Genomic DNA, 19,216 nt, shown 5'->3' with positions numbered 1-19,216 from the left:
GCTCAACAAACTATATAAAACAGACCCGGTTAGGGGTCGCCACATCAGATCACCGGTCCGCTTATGAATGGCAGTTATTTTTACCATGCAGAGTTACCAGAATGATGAGTGAATACTCTACAGCTAAATGTTTTTGCTTTATCTGTTTCAGTGCAACAAAACAGGTGGAAAATCTCAGAATGTGGTTATTTGCAGAACCATTCATGCAGAACACAAAGTGGACAAGCTTACTCATCCTAGGGTTAACAGTCGAGAGCTACACCATATGAACATTTCAAGAGTGTTATGAAGTACTGCTATTAACAGAAAACTAGAAGACAACTACTACTTCACACTAATTGTCTATCTTCAAGCAGTCATTACCATGCAGTAATTGCAAATGCACTAATCCTTGTATGCTGAACCGGAAAACTCATTGTAAGCTGAACTGGGAAACTCTTTGTAGCTCTGTCATCTGTGGAATGTGTGAGTTTCCATATAAAACAGAGGGATCCAGTAGGAGGTAAAATCTCCAAATATTTGCAGAAGGAAAATAAATGCCTGCTGCTGGACCCTCTATTTATTTGGAAAAACTAAAAGAAAATAATGTTGGGGATGGAGGTGTAACGCAAGTGGTGACTTGGATTGCAAGAATCCAATTGGCTGCCACCACTTGCTTTATCAACTACTTTGGAAGGCGATTTTCCAGTAAAAGTTTAATGTGACCTTAATGTAAAAACATGCTGAATCATAACTGCATAAGATAAATTACAAGTTCAGTTACAATTTCAGCGTGTTTTACATTAAGGTCAGCTACAAATCTGCAATAGAGTTACTCACATTTGTGGAAGGCACTCAGGGGTAACAGCTTGCAATTATTATCTTCTCATGGCGCGCTCGGTGTTAAGCACAGAGGCGCCATGAGAAGGTACTCAGGGTTAATGAGTACCATTGTTGGTACTTGCCCCTTTAACTTAGGTAATCTTATCTATCATTGTTGATAGATTTTTGTCTCCTTCCTTGCTTCTCTTCCACTCTTTTGTGTGCAAGTGTATTTTTAGGCATGTTTTTGATTTTTGCCCGTGACTATTTTTTGAGATGTCTGATAAACCGGCCATGACTGATAAACCATCTGAGGGCATGTTAGGATTTAAACATTACCAAGACTGTGATAGAAAGATGCCCAATTCCGACAGGCATCTTTTGTGTGTCTACTGTTTAGGTGCACCTTATCTGGAATTGGATTGCGACTTATGTAAGGGGTTCAAGTCAGAGAACCTTAGCAGAGCTCAGGAATAAGCTCTTGTTTAAATGTCTACTTAAATCCCCTTTTAGTGAAGTCTTGTCCAAGGGGACACAAAACAAGGCCTACCAAAAAAGAAAAGCCTTTCGGTACAGACTTCACCCTCGGTTGCACGGGCTCCTAAACTTAAATCTTCGGTTCCGTACCCTTCAGAACCAATGGCTAAGGTTCCAAAATTTCAAGCTAGTGCCTCCTCAACACCGTCAACTTCAATTATACCGTCAACACTCTTGTCTGCGCCAACCTCTGTAAGTTCTGGCTCTGCATCAGTTTTGTATACTGCTCAACATTTACATCATCACCGATACAGCCACATCCCACTCTGTCAGCGCCAAAGCCTATATTTGAAATGGCCAGGATGAGATATTCCCCAACTATAGACCCCTACATGGGACAACTACCTAGGCCATTCCTTGAAAGACCAGAGTCTCATTCGGCCCTTTCAGTACAGTCCTCCAGGAGTCTTTCAGAGTTGGATGTTGTAAGGTTGGTAGATCAACTGTTGCTGGCCAGAGGTATTCCTACCCCTTCTCAGGACCCTCTCCTGTGTGAATTGGGGACTTTTTTTCCTGGGACTCCTATTTATCTTCCTCCAACTTCGACTACAGTTTTGGAGCCCAGCATTTCGATACCCCCAGTGCCAGCTGCTTTGGTGCCATTAGGTGTGTCCACCTCGGCACTAGAGGCTGCTCTGACATTGTCAGTTCCTGCTGTGGAGCCGATTGAGTTGGGGCCGAGACCCCTCTGTCAGTTCCGTGGTTTCCAGGCTGGCATCTAGTTTGGGTCTGGTGCTGACTTTGGTTCCAGAAACTTTCATGGTTTCGGCTCCAACCTTGGAGGGCAGTCCCTCAGAGTGGAGTGTGACCTCATTTCCAGGCTCCCACTCCTCTTCAGGGGGTACAGCCTTTCGGGTTATGGAGAGGGTCTTATCCTCCATGGGCTCCCAGCTGGCCCCACCCGCATCGGAGTACCATATTTCCATTTTCTCTGGTCCAGAGTTGACACCAATCTCTACAGCAGACAGCGAGCACTGAAGCTTCAAGTTGCCCAGTTACAGGGTCCCTTCTCTTCAGAGTCGTCCCCAGAGATTCCCACTGAGGAGCCACCCTGAAAGAGGACATGCAAGAGGAAGCATCTGGATTCTCCTGAAGAATCCGTCATGGAGGACACGGATTTTGATGAAGGGGAGGGTCCCAACAGTCACCCCCTGAGGATGACTCCTTTGGGGACATCCTAGAAATTCTGAAATAGAGGGGTAACTGGCAGCCCCACAACCTATCCTCGGAGGAAACTGTGTACTTGCAAACCTTCAGTGCTCGACCATCTACCTGGGTTTCCCCACCCACTGACGACCTTGTCAAGCTAATTGTGTAGCAGGCTTGGAAGACTCCTGACACCGTAGTGCGCATTCTCTGGAGAGCTGACATAATATTATCCCCTCCGGAAGACTACCAATATTGGGCGAAGGGTTTGCAGTAGATGCCATGGTGGTGATGGCTGCCACCAAAAAGGAACTAGCCAATGTGAGTCCTTCTGTTCATCCTCCTAACAGGGAGTCTAGGATGATGGGCAGGTTTGGAAAGTGGGTGTACACTTCATTGGCCTTCACACTTGTATCCTGGAACTTTATGGTACATTTCACTAGACTCCAGAGAGACCTGATTAAGGAATTATCAGAAACTCCAGCAAGGTACAAGATAAGGTCACCTCTAAGCTAGCTACCCTGGAGTCTATATCCAACTCTTCCATTCAACTTATTGCTCATGCAGTCGAAGGGGTGACCAGCGCATCAGGTGCCAACGTTGCCATTAGGGGACATGCCTGGATGCGCTTGTGTGACTTTGTGGAGCCCTTCAAGTCTTCCTTCACCAATGGTCTATTTGACAGATCTTCCCAGTTTGGCCCTAAAGTAAAGGACACACTAGCCAGGTGTGAAAAAGATGGTAAGACTCTGTCTGCCATGGGCATTCATTTTTCCACCCCCACCAATGATCCCTCGCTAAGAATCAAAGGAGTGGGAAAATGTGGTTCAAGAGTTCCCAGGTGGCTCCGGCTCCCCTCGAGGCAGACAGGAGAGCTCAGATGGAAGACACTGACCCTGAGGCAGAGGTGGCCTGTGAAACCAGGGGTCCAGATATTCCTTCTCTGGACAGCCCTACCATTGCTCTTGAAAGGAGGCCTGATTGCTTACCTCTCGAAGCAGTCGGGGGAAGACTTTCTCTGCAGCTGTCAGCCTGGCAACAAATAACATTCGATTCTTGAGTGCAGAAAATCATTGCCAGAGGCTACAGTATCTCCTTCAACATAATCCCACATCCTTGAAGAAAAATCCCCAATGTTCCACCCCATCAGAGGAATCAAGCTGCCAAAGAACTACAAAGGCTGCTAAAAAAGAGTCATCTGAGAAATCCACCAGACCAGTTAGAATCCTGGTTTTACTCAAGATTCGTTTTAGTGCCAAAAAGAAGGGGGTCTGGAGGCCAGTACTAGACCTCCGCCTTCTAAAGAAGTTTGCCCAGCAGACAAAATTCTGGATAGTCATGGTTCAGTCTGTTCTCCCCTTTCTAGAGAAAGATTATTGAATGTCCTCTATAGACCTTTAAGATGAGTATTATCACATAAAAATAGACAAGCATTGAAGAAGGTTTCTCCACTTTCAGCTGGGAGACCATCATTACCAGTTCAGAGTGCTGCCATTTGGTCTCACCATGGTCCGCAGGGTGTTCACCAAATGTATGGCAGCCATCACGGCCAATGTGAGATTACATGGTTCCAGGTGTTTCCTTATCTAGACAACTGGCTCCTCACCGCCCCCACCAGACATCTACTGATCCAAAACTTAGAGTTCGTCATACATCTCGTCAAGTCCGTAGGCATCACAATGAACTATGAAAAGTATCAGCTGTCCCCAACTCAAGACTTGGAGTACATCGGAGCACGACTCGATACAGTCTCCTGCATAGCCTCTCTACCCCTTCACAGACTACAAAAGATAAGATGCAAAGTCCAATCCATTTTATCAAAATGAAAAGTACCTACTCTTCTTGTTCTTCAGACCCTGGGTTCCATGGCAGCAGCTATCATCTTAGTTCCCATGGCACGCTTTCACATGAGAATACTTCAATGGCTTCTAGCCTCACAGTGGTCCATCCTTACTCATTCATTAAGTCATCCGATCTTGTTAACGGAAACTTGCAAGAAAGATCTGTCTTGGTGGATGGAGTCAGAAGAGATCCTTATGGGATGGCATTTTGTTCTCCCTCAACCTAAGGCCGTAGTGACCAGGGACACCTCCCAGATGGGGTGGGGGGTGCATTATCTGGCAAAGACAGCACAAGGCATTTGGTATCCTCAAGAGGCCAACTTGCACATCAGTGTCCTAGAGATGAGAGCAGTGGTAGCGTTGCAAGCCTTTCATAATGCTCTTCCTCTGGGAACGGTTGCAATCCAATCAGACAACATGTCGGTAGTCTGGTACATCAACAAACAAGGGTAACCAAGTCCTACCCCCTCTGCCAGGAAGCTCTCAGAGTTTGGCAGTGGGTGATGTCTTTCAACTGCTTTCTTGTGGCAACATACATCCCCGGGAGTTCTAAGGTGATAGCAGAGAAGTTGAGAAGATACATCCTACTGCCCCACCAGTGGTCTCAAAATCCCAAAGTGTCAAAACAAATAATTCGCCAATGGGGCGAGCCTTGCCGCGACCTATTTGCCTCCCCAGTAAACAAGTGCAGTGCATACTTTGCCCTTCTCCCTCCACAGGGAGACTCACCGAGAGAGATTGTCCTCCTAGATTGGCTCCCTGGTCTCCTTTATGCATTTCATCCCTGTTCCCCTCATTCACCTGTTTCTGAAGAAAGCCCAGAGGTTGCAATCCAGAGTAATATTCATTGTCCTGTTCTGGCCCAGGCCAGTTTGGTTTCCCTTCCTGTGGCCTCACTTGGTTCATCAACCTTGGATTCTGGACCCAGCTTCAGATCTTTTGTCACATCCCCAAGGGCTGTCACACCTGGACCTTCACTCCCTTAAGCTCACGGCTTGGTTCTTCCAATCCCATTAGTTGCCAGGCAATCTAATATTACTTCCCCGTCCGAAAAATTCTTCTGGCTTCTCGTAGACTATCCACCAGGAAACTGTATTCCAGTAAATGGAAAAGATTTTCTCTTTTGGCTTCTAAGAATAATTTGGATCCTTTTTTCAGCCCTGGTTGAAAAGAATTTTTGATTTTCTGGCGAGCCTCTTCAGCCAGGGAGTGGCTGCTTCAATTGTTAAAGTTACCATAGCAGCCATTTCTAATTTTCACAGTAGTTGCAATGATCAATCTCTAATTTCCTATCACTTATGCAAACTGTTTCTTAAGGGAATCCTGCGCATCAAACCTCCATTCAAGGATCCATTACCCCTATGAGATCTTACATTTATTTCACAATATTTAGTGTTACCTTCCTCTGAGCCAGCTGCTACTTGTCATCTCAAGTTTCTTTCATGGAAAACTCTTTTTGTAGTGGCCATTACTTCTGCCAGAAGGGTTTCAGAAATATAGGCACTTTGTGCGAAACCTCCGTACATAATTTTCCATAAAGACAGAGTGCCCTTGATGACTAACCCTTCTTTTCTTCCTAAGGTGGTCTCAGAGTGAAACATCAGTCAGTCCATTTATTTACCATTTTTCTTTCCAAATTTATCTAACAAAGGTGAATACTGTCTGCATCTGTTAGATGTCCACAGACAGCTGAAATTTTATTTTGACAGGACTAAGGATTGTAGAACTTCAGACTAACTGTTTGTCTCCTTTTCAGGACCAAGGATACGTAAACCTGTTTCTAAGGTGACCCTATTTAAATGGTTAAGAGATTGCATTACCTTTATTTATGAACAAAACAATCATAAAATACTGCCCCTGTAAGGGCTCACTCAACCAGATCTATTGCCACTTCAGCTGTTTTTCATTCCAAGGCCTCTGTGGATGAAATATGTACAGCCGCAACTTGGGCAATGCCTCATACCTTTATCACTCATTACAAATTGGATATGGTCTCCAGGGGAAGAGCATCCTTTGGCTCTGTGGTTCTCAGGAATATCCTTCCATAAGGCCAGCCAGCCCAGCTGTCAAGAATAAATGGAGATTGACAACATCAGATAAAGAAGTTATGTACTCACCATAACATTCCATCTGTGTTGTCAATCTTCATTCATTCTTGACATCCCACCCTCCTTTCCCCCCCCTTTGAGATTTCCTGGAGGTTCGTACCCTTATCCTGGGCTGGCATTAGTGTATTTACCTTGGACATGGCTTCTTCTAACTTATTATATATACTTCATCTTGCTGTAATTTCCACAGTTGATCTGAGATAACATACACAGGGACATTGCGGGTAGAGACTTGGCTCGAGAATTTTTGGCTGGCGCGAGCTGTACAGAACCGAATCCCAACTGTCAAGAATGAACAAAGATCAACAACACAGATGGACTGTTTTGGTGAGTACATAACTTTTTCTTACTCGTGGCAAAATCTTTTGCAAAGATGTTCATAGGTTTAGTCAGAAGTTAGGTACTGCATCTGAGGCTGGGGTTTTGCAGTTAGTGGCTTTTCTTAACTTTGGTTCAATCTCTCTGGCTGTTAATTCATCCCATTTCATATCCTTTACATTTGAACTTCTTATTCTTTCTTTTATTTCTTCTATCCATTTCGCATCTTTGTTATATTCCACAGGATCTTTATAAATACTTCTGCAACATGCATCTGTTTCTTCTTTTTTTGGTGGTCTTTCAATTCCTTTTACCTTGTTTCCCAATTCTCTATAGAACTTTTTGGGGCATCAATAAATTGCTTATTTTGCACTTTTCCTTTATATTTATCTGTGTATCTCTAACTTTTTCTGCCTGTGCTGATATTTTTAGTTTATTATTTGTGATAGTGCATGATAAATCCTGATCCGTTATAGAACTGTGCATTGCTTTTATCAAGTCTGTCTTTCTGAGTATTTTTGATGAGCTGTTCCCTCTTCTCTTCTAACAGTGCCACTTCTTGTCTTAATTGCTTTATAGTTGTCTCTGTTTGATACTTCCATGATGACATTTAATTTCTCACTGTCCTTTCCCTTACTATCCCGTGTTCTTGTGGTAGGATTTTATCTGTTATTAATTTTGACTACACAGTAATGCATCCTGTTTACATCGGTTATATTGCATGAATCTCTATTGACAGTCCTAATTACTGATTCATTTGTTTTATCAAACTTCTGACTTTTTGGGTTTGATTGACCTTCTGCATTCTATTTTGTTCATTGATCTTAATATGTCTGTCCATCTTTATTAAGTCAAGTAGCTAATTTCCTAGATTATTTTCTGCTAAACTGAGGGCACATTCTTGCCCGCAGGAAATGCCAAACATTCTATAGGATGTTCCAGAGCTTCCTGTGCCACATTCTCTTCATTTTCAACCTGTGTCATCTGTTGCTCTTTCATATGGGAACTCACTAGCCTATTATTTCACAGCATTGTCTGTGTCAGAGTTGCCACCATTTCCTGTTCTTTCCCTTGCTGTATAGCTCCAAGTGAACCTTTGTAATGGCTTCTTGTGGGAAGCTCCAAAGTATCTTCATATGTCAACTGATTAGATGCTTCCTGCTCCACTAGTTTCTCCTTAATTTGGATGTCCATTGCTCTATCCTGCTGTGTTGTTACCTGAACAAAATGTTCTATACTAAATCCTTTACTTTGCAGATAATCCGTAACCTCAATTTCTGTTTCTATTTAACTTCTCCAAAACTAATCCACTTTTCCTGTTTGTTTTCTTATTTTCTGTTTTGTAAAATTTTCCATATCTGGATGTCTTTGCCTGCATTTCTCTTCAAATACCTTTGGTGCTGCTCTTTTTGCATTGATTAGTTTTGCTTTCTCCTTTGCATAAATATTGCACCATATAAAATCTCTTTTTCTTTCCATTGTCCATGTTTCTTCTTCAGATGTCTCCTGTTCCTCTTGTTTCTCCTTATTTTGGGGGCTAGTTGTTTCAAAATACTGTGATATGACCTGTTTTAGACTTCCTACACTGAATCCTTCACTTCATAAATTTTCCATAACTTCAGCTTCTATTTTCCAGCTTTCTGTATTCCATAACTTCACCTTCTATTTTATTAACTTGTACTTGACTAATCTTCTGTTCTACTAATCTGTGAACTAATCTAGGAACTACTATTTTTTTATTGTGAAATTTTCCATATCCGGATCCCTGTACCTATATTTCTGTTTGAATATCTTTGGGGCTGCCTTTTCTGTGTTGATTAATTTGGCTTTTCTCCTTTGCATAAATATTGCACCATGTCAGATCTCTCTTTCTTTCCCATATCCATATTTCTTTCTTATACCCTTTGAGCATTTCTAAATTTTGTTTTTTTTTTAATGTTTGCACTTCCTCAGTCACTTCTTTTTCCAAACAGCACAAGGTTTCTTGGTCTGTATGGTGTTTTTCTATTATATTAATGCACACAAATTTTTATTTGAAGCTTCTGACAGTTTTTCTTGTGGAAGTATTTCTTTTTCCCTAATTTCTCTCTTAATAGGTTCATAGGTGTTTACTAGGCTAATGACCACAAAGGCCTTTTTAAGCCTAGCCAGGCATCCCAAATCTCTGACAAGTTCTTATACCCTTGATAAGTTTAAGCATGGGCCTGGGAGACAAACCATTTACAGGCTACCTGTTTGCATTAGAGACATAGGTGCCAAACCAGGGATGAATTTCCAGTTTTCCATCCAGTTGTCCCAATTTTCACTTGAATTGGGTGAGGGAGGAGCTCTGCTTCACTTGGATGGGGAGCCTGTTCCATAGACAGAGTAGGCTCTGGGATACATACCTATCTCTCCAGCAGGTCCTGTTTATATCACAGGCAAGGTTTAAGTCGTTAGAATGGGTAATTCTGGTACTGTTTGTTTTGTGGCTATGTAGAAGGTCCATCAAAGTAGGATTTGACAATGCCCTGTATGCCAGACATAGATCTCCCCTCAAATGCCTGTAGGAGACAGAATACAGGGATAGGGCCTTGAGGCTATCTGCATAGGACATATTACTTACACCATGTATTCTTTTAGTGAGGAACCTCTGTGGGCATTCCAGTTGTTGGATATGCCTGGTTAGGTACATACCAAAGGGGGCATTGTATTCAATGACAGGTCTGATGAATGCTGAATACAGTGGAACAATGACTTCCTTGGACTTAGATGCCATACCTTTATTTATAAGTTGCGCATACATAGAATGATTTGCTCACCTCTGTAGACATGTGATGCACAAAGGCTAGATTACTATTTATTTGTGTCCCTACGTCCCTGACTACCGGGTCAACTCTAAGGGGGTGTGTTGTCAATATAGTAGGTACCAGGGATGGATGACTTCCCAAAGGATACTATTATGCATTTCTTGGCATTTTGTTTTAGTCCATGGCTCCGACAACAGTTGTTTGTCTGTGTCAGCCTCTCCTGGTGAATATTTGTGTCGGTGTGAGATTCAGTGACAGCTCCTAATTTGCAATCATCTGCAAATTTAGCCAGCCAGAGACCACTGACATTGGCCTTGACTTCTGAGAAGTAAATGCCAAAAAGGAGTGGTCCAAGGACTGATCCCTGAGGGACTCCATTTGTGACTGGCCTCTTTGTAGAGGTAGACTCCCCAGTTCTAACTTTCTGGGTCCTGTATGTGAGCCTCTTGGCTATCCACTTCGTGACATATGGGTTTGTACCTAACCTCTTGAGTTTGTCAACAATGCCTGAGTGGGGTATTGTGCCAAATGCCTTGGCCAGGTCAAGGTAGGCAGTGTGAATGATTTTGCCCTCATCCATTGCTTTGGTGATGATCTCAAAGAAGTCCACCAGGTTGAGTAGGCATGATCTGCCCTTGAAACCAAACTGGGCTGGGTCCAGTGTCTGAAGGTTTACTATATCTCTATTGATCATCTCCGTGATGATTCTTTCCATGGCTGTACATATAAAACTAGTGAGACTTATGCGTCTGTAATTTCCAGGGTCTGTAAATGGCCCACCTTTGTGTAGAGGGATGACTGTCACCTTTCTGCATTCATGAGGCATGAAGCCTGTTTGGAGGCTACAGTTAAACAATAATCTTTTCGTATATCTTTTGTCTGGAAATTCTATTGGGCTTCTCGCATAATAGTAATAATACATAATTTCTTTCTTATCCTTAATATTCCAGTCTATCGTCTGTATGGCTGTTTTTGGCCTATCAGTTTTTGTGATTTTTTGGGCTACTACTTCCTTCTACAGCAGGGGGACCATCATCCCCTGGCCTAGTGACATTGTAGGAATATTACCATGACTTGAGGATTCTACACTGTCATTTTTTCAGTCCTGTTACCAGTGCCCATACAAGGATTAGGTACTTTTTTATCCTGGGTCTTGTACACCCAGCTCTCTTTATTTTTAACCTACTTCTGCCCATGATGTGTGCTGTATAAAATACAGTCTATATATCAGTGTCATCTTGGTGAGATTTTATGAAAAACAGGGTCCACCTCGTGAAGGTACTCAGCAAGACTTTAGGATGAATTCAGTTCCAGCAATACTTCTCTCCTTTTGCTGATTTTATCATTTCCACATTCAGACTCCTTTTGCTGATTTTATCATTTCCACATTCAGACCCCTTTCTTATGTGGAAGCTCCAGTAGTACCTCAAATCAGTGTGACTTCAACATTGTCACCCTCTGGAGTTCCCTGTTTCTTTGTCTCCTTGTCTCAAACTCAAGCTACATTGGTGGATTCAGCAATTTTCGCTCAATCCAGGACTACCCTTTCAAGCTCCAATTCCTTCCCAGGAACTGTTTGTTGATGCCTTAGATCTAGGGTGGAGTGCTTCCAGTTCCTTCCTAGGAGTTGTCCACAGATACCACAGATCTGGAGTGGCATGCTTTTTGTGACCATCTGAAAGTCCAGGGTCTCTGGCCTCCTCATCAGAGGTCAGAATACATTGACATAAAAGAGATGCAAACTCTGATTCAGACTCTGCAAGCCTTTGGTTCCTTTTCCTCTCTGGCCCTCTAAAAATATTCATGGTCAGTACCACTGTGATGTGGTGTGTCAACAAGCAGTGGGGTACAAGGTCTTATCTCCATTGCAGATTAGCTCTACAGGCATTGGATCTGGCTATCGGGTATCAAATAACTCTTCAGGCAGCTTACATTCCTTCAGAGCACAATCTAGTGGCAGACTCTCTGAGCGGGTTCAGTGCACAAGCTCACAAAAGGATGCTTCACAGAGATGCGTTTTTGGACATGGTCCTCGATAGGGTACTCCTCAGGTAGATCTTTTTGCCTCCTGCCTGAGCAGGCAGTTCCCTCTTTTGAGTTTAAGAGTGCCATGCCATCCAGCATGGAAGGTGGATGCCTTTTCTTTCCCTTGGAAGGGGATGTCTCTCTTTGCTTTCCATCCTTTTCCTCTACTTCCAAGAGTCCTGCAGAAGATTTAGCTGGACTCCTCAAAATACTTACCAGTGACTCCCTTTTGGCCAAGACAGCACAGGTTCCCCCTTTTGATGCATCTGGCCAGTGGCAGTCACCACAAGCTACCTCACCAGTTGGACCTCCTCACACAGGACAAGGGGTCACTCATCCATTCTCACTTGTCCACTCATTAGCTGACACTGTGGGTGATTGGGTTTTGATCCCTTTTTAGGCACCTCTTTTTTGAGGACATGCTTTGGGTTCTGCAGGAGGCCAGGAAACCCACTACCGGAAAGTCATACCTGTCTAAATGGAAAAGATTTTCCTTTGGTGCCTCTCTCACCATCAGGATCCCTTCTTGGTGGGGTTCCTTTGGTTCTCTCTTATTTGTATGATCTACTGCATGCCAAGTTGTCATATTCTTCAGTTAAAGCTCACCTGTCAGCAGTCTCTGCTTGTCTGCCATTGAACCCTCTTTTGTTCTCTTGATTTGAGGTCAAGCAGTTTCTTAAAGGCATCCTTCATGTCAGCCTTCCAAGAAAGCCTATTCCTCCTCCTTGGGACCTTAATTTTGTACTTGAAAATTTTGTTCAGCTTCCTTGCAACTTTGTACTTGGAAGATTGTTTTGCTGTTTGCTCATTTCTACCAAGAGAGTGTCTGAACTTCAGGCTGTTATGGCCATTCTTCCTTTTTTAATTTTTTCACAGAGGCAGGGTATCTCTTCATGCTAATCCTTCCTTTATGCCAAAGGTAGTTGATGAGTTGTTCCTTAATCAGTCTGCTCAACTTTCTTCCTTTTCTGCTGTCTGCCAGTGAGAAGGTTCTTCACACCTTTGACCTGCATAGACAGCTCAGATATTATATGGATAAAACAAAGGCTATTCACAAGTCTGAGCAGCTGTTTGTTTCTTTTCATTCCAGGACTTCATGTTTAGCTGTTTCCAAGTAAACCATCTCCTCCTGGATTTCTAAGACCATTTCCTTTTGTTATTCTTTTCATGGCACATGTCTTTCCCTGTCTGTAAAGGTACATTCTGCTAGGACAGTTGCTTCATTTGGTGCCTTTTTCAAGGGTTTGGACACCAACTCCATCCTTGAGTTGCTACTTGGACTTCTGTTCATACGTTTACTAAGCATTATGAATTGAATATTGTTTCCAGGACCAGGGCAGATTTTTTGTACAGGTCTCTTCTGTGCCTTCCTCTTCCCAGTCTTCTACTTAACTGTTGTACTCTCTCTTCTGTGAAGAATACTGCAGCAGTGATATGGAAGGACATAGTACAGTTCTGTAATATTGTACTGTAACAGTAGATGTCTTTCTCTTCATTGTTGCAGTATTTGGTCCCCCTCATAGCTCCTGCCCTTGTGCTTTGTTTCCCCCCTGACTGTGGGGCTCTCATTTATTTTTCCTTTTTTCTTCTGAATGTACATGTTCTACTTGCGTTTATATCACTTTATCGAAAGATGAAAATAGCGAATGCTATTTCATCGAACCTAAAATATCTAAACCACATAATATCGAACATTCAAAACAGCGAATTTTTTCCTTGGGAAAAAATTTGCTATTCCGAAACACATGCACACAACACAAGCACACCTAACAAACATCAATACACACACACACACTTATAATCCTACAACTAACCCTTCACTAAACTATACATACATTACTATCTATCCACTTACCTTAACCCAAGTCCTAACCCTAAGGTCGTTCACTATCGCACACTCACCTAACCCGCGCCCTAACCCTAAATCACTTAACCCGCCCCTAACCCTAACTCACCTAACCCGCGCCCTAATCCAGACAACCACACAATCGCACACTTACCTGAACCCAAACCGTAAATTTCCACTGCAGCGCTGAAAATAGCGACGTCACAGAACCAGCCAACCAAATTCTTTCCCTAGGAAAGAATTTGGTGTTCTGCAGCTTCGCTGTTTTTAGCATTTGCTGAAAACGGGTCGATATTAGAACATTTGAAGTTTTAAAACTTCGATGCTCTGATATAGACCCTTCTACTTTGTCCCTGGGGAGGGGGTGTTTTGGTCCTCCTGGGTCAGTTCAGTTGATTATCTGCATATGTATATCACCTTTAGGCTGTACATCCTATGTAGGTAGCATACGTGTGACATATATATTGTATGTGTATCATCATACCTTTTTTCTTATTATTTTTTCTTTTCCTGGTTCTCTTTTTTTCCACTTTATTCAAAATGATGTGTAATAACAATACTAACTAATTACACAAGAATATTTTTATAGATAGTTTTTAGGGTTCTTGTACACAGACCTGAAGAAGTCTAGAAGGACGAAAGCGATCTTTGTTAACAATAGGTTATGAAAAGAGAATATGATTTTTACAATTGATTTTTTTATACGCAAAGTGTATATGTATATATTTATATATATTTTTTGATTGCCAAATGGACTAAGGTTGATATATTTCCAGCCATGTAGCATATTGTCTTGGATGAAATCTCTGACTTAATAATCTACTTAATAATCTGGTTAAATAAGAGATACCACATCATTGTAAATTTTATTTAAAGGACGTAAGGGTCATATTATTATGACAACCACTAAGTATGGCAGGACCAGCTCGAATGTCACACTGATGGGGGAAGGGATGTGAATTTAACATGTGTACCAATAACACTTTGTTTTACAGCACAATAAACCACTCCCTTACCTGATTAAAAGTATGTGTGTGTATATATATATATATATATATATATATATATATATATATATTTAGAAAACTTGTGAGGAAACTATTACTCTATTTTTGTTTTACTTGGATTGTTTGTCTGTGTACTTAATAAAGGATTTTCGACTGGAAATAGACTGCCTGCCTTGCTTGGAATACTTTCGAATACTTAGTAATTCTGTACAATATTGCAAATTATATATTTTTTATTATTTTTTTTACTTAAGACGGGTTTATGTTCGCTACTTCTACTACTATTGTCTGATCTGGTTAATATACCGTGATTAACAAGAGATATAAAGACTGAAAATCTTCCACACAGAGAAGTTTCTTACACTGATTTGTTTTTGGACCCACTATACTTGCTTAGTGGGTTGTGTGAGACTTCGGGGATACCACAGAGATTACTTTTTGTGTGTGTGTGTGTGTGTGTGTGTGTGTATACATACACACACACTCACACACACAACATATGTATGTATGTGTGTTATAGACTAAATTACTGGTAATTTACATGATGTTTTTACATTATGATCATTAGTACAGCAAAAGATTTGTATTGTTTGTTGATTTCTTGAATCTCTGCTTGAATGGCTTTGATAAGTTAAAAATGCCAAATATATATATATATATATATCTATATATATATATATATATATATATATATATATATATATATATATATATATATATATATATATATATATATATATATATATAGATATATATAAAAGTAGGAAAAACAAAATTGTAAGTGACTGGCTGGATGACTGGCTCACTTGAAGATGCATGCATCGCTTTAACTAAGTCTTGTTTTTTCTTATAGAGATTATCGATCTGGATGTCCTGCTTACATAATACTGAAACTGGACACAGAAGAGAAGAAACTTGTTGTAACAAAAGCAGTTTTGGTCCACAACCATAAGCTTTGCCCCATTGAGTTTGCTAACTGCTTCAGAAGAGGCAGATACCTGGGTGACGCATTGTTTGTCATTCGAATGACAAATAAGATGGAAAGGCAGTTCCTAGGGGTGCAAGATATACGGAAGTTGAAGGTTTACTTAAGAAAACAAGATCCTGATCTGAGATATGTTATAGAGAGACTGGGAGAGCTGTTTGTTGTAGATCCTGCCGCTAAGGTCAAACTGGCCTTTGTGGAGAACCATTGCATTATGAAGTATGCTATTCTTATTACCTCAAATATGAAAAACCTGTGCCTCAAGTTCTCCCGTGTGCTTTACTTGAGCAAAATTACCCATATGAGTGATGAATTTGATTTTTATACTATGCTTTGTGAAGATGCCAATGGCAGAGGCCGGGAATGTGTGTGTTGCATTGCAAAGAAAGATACACCTAATATTTTCCGCTTTATTCTTGTATCACTGGTCCAGAGTGTGCCAGAGATCAAGTATCAGGTTAATTGTCTGATAATAGAAAATTACTCAGAGGAGCTAGATGTTATTAGGGATTTACTTCCTAAAGCTCAAATTCAGTTTTGTCGGACATGGGTTTTAGAGACTTTGTATAACAAAGCTATTGAGATGGAAGGCTTTTTTCATGACAATATTTGGGACTTGCTTTGCAATCTCGCTAACTCCTCGTCACCAAGTTCATATGCTGATTGCCTGAGGAAGATGAAAACTGTGTTCTGCAAGGGATTTGTCCAGTACTTCAAAAGCACCTGGCATCCCTATAAGGAGATGTGGGTAGAGAGCTGGGCCTTTGAACCAAGTAAGGGGAATGTGTTTAGGAACCTTGTAAGTGCACATCAGCAGCTGCTTGCATCTGAACTTCATTCTACAATGAAATTTGCTGATTATGTCAAGATTATCTGCAAGCTTCAGACTCAGAAGGCTGAGACAGTAGACTTTGATGAAGTAGAAGTTTCTAAACACTATCATGAGATTTGCCCAGTTGAACTGGCTGACCTAGTTGATGAGGAGATAAGTGCTGCTAAGAGTGGGTGCTTCAAGATCCGAAATCATAGTGACTGCTTTTTACTTAGTGATGGAACCTCAGATTATACAGTAAATCAAGAACAGACGTCCTGTAGTTGCACTATCTTTGCTCTAACACTTTCTTACTGTCGCCATATATTTGCAGCTCGCCTTTGGAGTGGAGAGTCACTGTTCAGCTTTCCGGACCCATGCAACAACATAAGCACTAAATGTAAAAGCACAAGTACTGCTATTTTGTAGCACATTAACAGCCTTGTGTTCAGTTTAGCACATTCAAATCCTCATGCAATATTTTAGTAAGAAAAAATTGTAAAATACAGAGAGCATATGATATACTTATTTTCTGTAATCTGACTGGTTTATGTACTTTTCCAGTAGCCCCAGAAGACACCTGTAGATTACTCTGTCATTGAAAAAGTGATTATCAAAAAGGAAAACATATCCAGAAAATATACTTAACAGTGCAGTAGTGACCTAGATTTTAGCTTCCCAGCTGCAGCTTCTGTACTGAACAAGCCAGGTGTTGCCATTAGTTAAATGACTTCAGAAGTGAAATTGAGTGTTTTTTGACAGACAGTCATAAAAATCCCAATGTTTACACATTGGTGATCTCATGGAAGAGTGCCTATCAGTAGTGTGTTGAATGTAAGCCTGACACCTGTTAAGCTATAACTTAAGGGTATTATATTTGGACATACGTGTACTCGTATGTAAGACCTATGACTGATAGAGTTCATCCATCTGTTGCAGTATTTCTCTGTAGTCACTGTTTCTCTACCCCTGCCTCATCCTTCCAGTGCCCTGTCCTAAGCAGCTTTAAACCCCCTAGAATGACTTGTTGTGTTTCACTGCCTCAGTTGAAACATTCTGTGACCCCTGCTGCTCTCCCTGTTAAGTAATATTTCTCATCTTTGTTGAACCATCCCACTTCTAGTTGTTATCCATACCTCTTTCCTGTGTCCTTCCTGATCAGCTCCACCTTGTTCATATGCTTTCAGAGCAATGTGTGCAGATCACGTTTCTTTATTTTCTTGTAGTATATGTATGTACTACTTTTTGTGTCTGCTTATAACCTAGTCACTCCATTTCCTTCACAGTCTTGGTAACTCTGCAGCATATGCTTTCTGCCAGCTTAGTTTCCTTTCCTCTGTGTAATATCTGTAATGACCTTCTCCATTTTCTTAACTCTGCATTGTATGCTTTCTGCCCGCCTAATTTCCCTTCTTCTTTATGTTCTCTAGAACTATGTGAAGCATTCCAGATGTGCCTTTACTGCTACCTCTATAACAGAAGGATTATTTCATTTTTTCTGGACTCCATTCTCTGCTTTATCAACATCAGCATCATCATGACCTTGCCTTTTCACATTGTATAACTTTATTGCCTTTAATGATGTGACCAGATGGAAGCTAGTGTAGAATGCTAGTTAGTAAATCATTTCCATCTAATAGTAAGAATGTTTGGCTTGAAATGGACTGTAACATGAAGCTGAAAATGAACTGTTTAAGTTTTGCTTTTGTGGTGAATTTTATGCATATTTTAAGACTATACAGTATCCTTGGCCTTAGCTAGATTGGGGGTTGCTGCAGCTAAGGCAGTCTGTTAGCAACTGCAGATTGAGATTCTCATACCTGAGCATGTAACTGTGTAATGGAGTGTGCAGATGCTGAAGCAGTCACATGCACTGGAATATGTGTCCAAGTTCATTTTCCCCTTTAGAAAACTGATATCTCTTTTCTCTCTCTCTGTCTCTGCCTGTGGTACTATTTTCCCTCACTTTCCTCAGCTCTGCAGATATACCTTTCCTTTTCCTGGTTCTGTAAGAGTCAGATGAGGACTGGTAAAAAGCACCAGAGGCAGATGCCAGAAAGTAAAATAGGATGTAATGCAATTTTTATGAATACAGGACACTGTCTAGATGGCTGGGCAACTCGTTGAAGGAGTCTCAGTTGTACAGAAAAGAGTCATTGTTGCACAGTGCCTCATCTCCTTATTGTTATTATCAGTAAAATCGGAATGCAGTGATCCAGTTATATTTCCTAGTCCAGATCTCCTTTAAACAGAAAGATGACAGTTTTTTTCCAGCTGGTATAATTTTCATCAGCATGTCATGCAGATCATTGTTTGTTATAAATGCTGCCTTTTTTATCTTTATATTTCAGTCATGCTGGTATATGGTTATTCTGAGCAAAATTTGATTGACATCAACATTTTTACTTTGTTTAGCAGGGTTAAGAATTTGGATCCATTTATCATAAAATGGATAATATGCAGTGATTTATTTATCTTTTGTTGCTATTCACATTTTTGCTCCTTCACTAGCAACTATGGTATGCAGATGGTTATTGAGTCAGAGTGTCTGCATTCTGGAATATTTCAGCCTAGGGGTAAGTGAATCAGGCGCAGCCCCATCACAAACCTTGGTTTATATAATGCAGCTGTTCAACAATATGTATATGATAAATGATGTATTTGAGTGCTTCACACCGCCTTGAGAATAATGTAATCTGCCTGTCATGAGGCAGTATGTCACCACTGACTGATCATATGTATTATTATTTGTACTGTTTCCTTGTCATTGTAATAAATCCTATATTATTTCTTTACTGCTTTATATAAAATTAGTCTGTAGACCATTTCATAGGGCTAACACGCTGAAGTCTATGTTTTACATTCTGTACTACTTCCTGAGCATGCACCCTGGAAAATGTGATGCTTGTTGCATCTGTGATGAACAAGTGTATAATCCCACCTGCTGCCACTAGTTTTTATATAGTGCACAAGGCCTGCACTTTCATAATGTGTACTACTGC

At 41.0% G+C, this 19,216-nt stretch overlaps 1 protein-coding gene across 2 annotated transcripts in view; it reads left to right on the top strand.

Annotated features, from left to right (window-relative positions):
• Positions 1-19,009, top strand: part of LOC122807274 (uncharacterized protein ZSWIM9-like) — a 410,955-nt gene extending 391,946 nt beyond the window's left edge. For both annotated transcript variants that reach the window (XM_044078391.1, XM_044078382.1), the window contains exon 4: positions 15,272-19,009. In XM_044078391.1, the coding sequence (XP_043934326.1) occupies positions 15,272-16,643 (1,372 nt within the window). In that variant the 3' untranslated portion in view covers positions 16,644-19,009. The remainder of the gene's footprint in view (positions 1-15,271) is intronic.
• The last annotated feature ends 207 nt before the right edge of the window (positions 19,010-19,216 follow it).

This window comes from Protopterus annectens, chromosome 1.part1, assembly GCF_019279795.1.
Source record: "Protopterus annectens isolate FY-2018-M chromosome 1.part1, PAN1.0, whole genome shotgun sequence".
NCBI lineage: Eukaryota > Metazoa > Chordata > Ceratodontiformes > Protopteridae > Protopterus > Protopterus annectens.
Note: the sequence above shows the minus strand (reverse complement) of the source record. Positions and strands in the feature narration are given on the sequence as shown.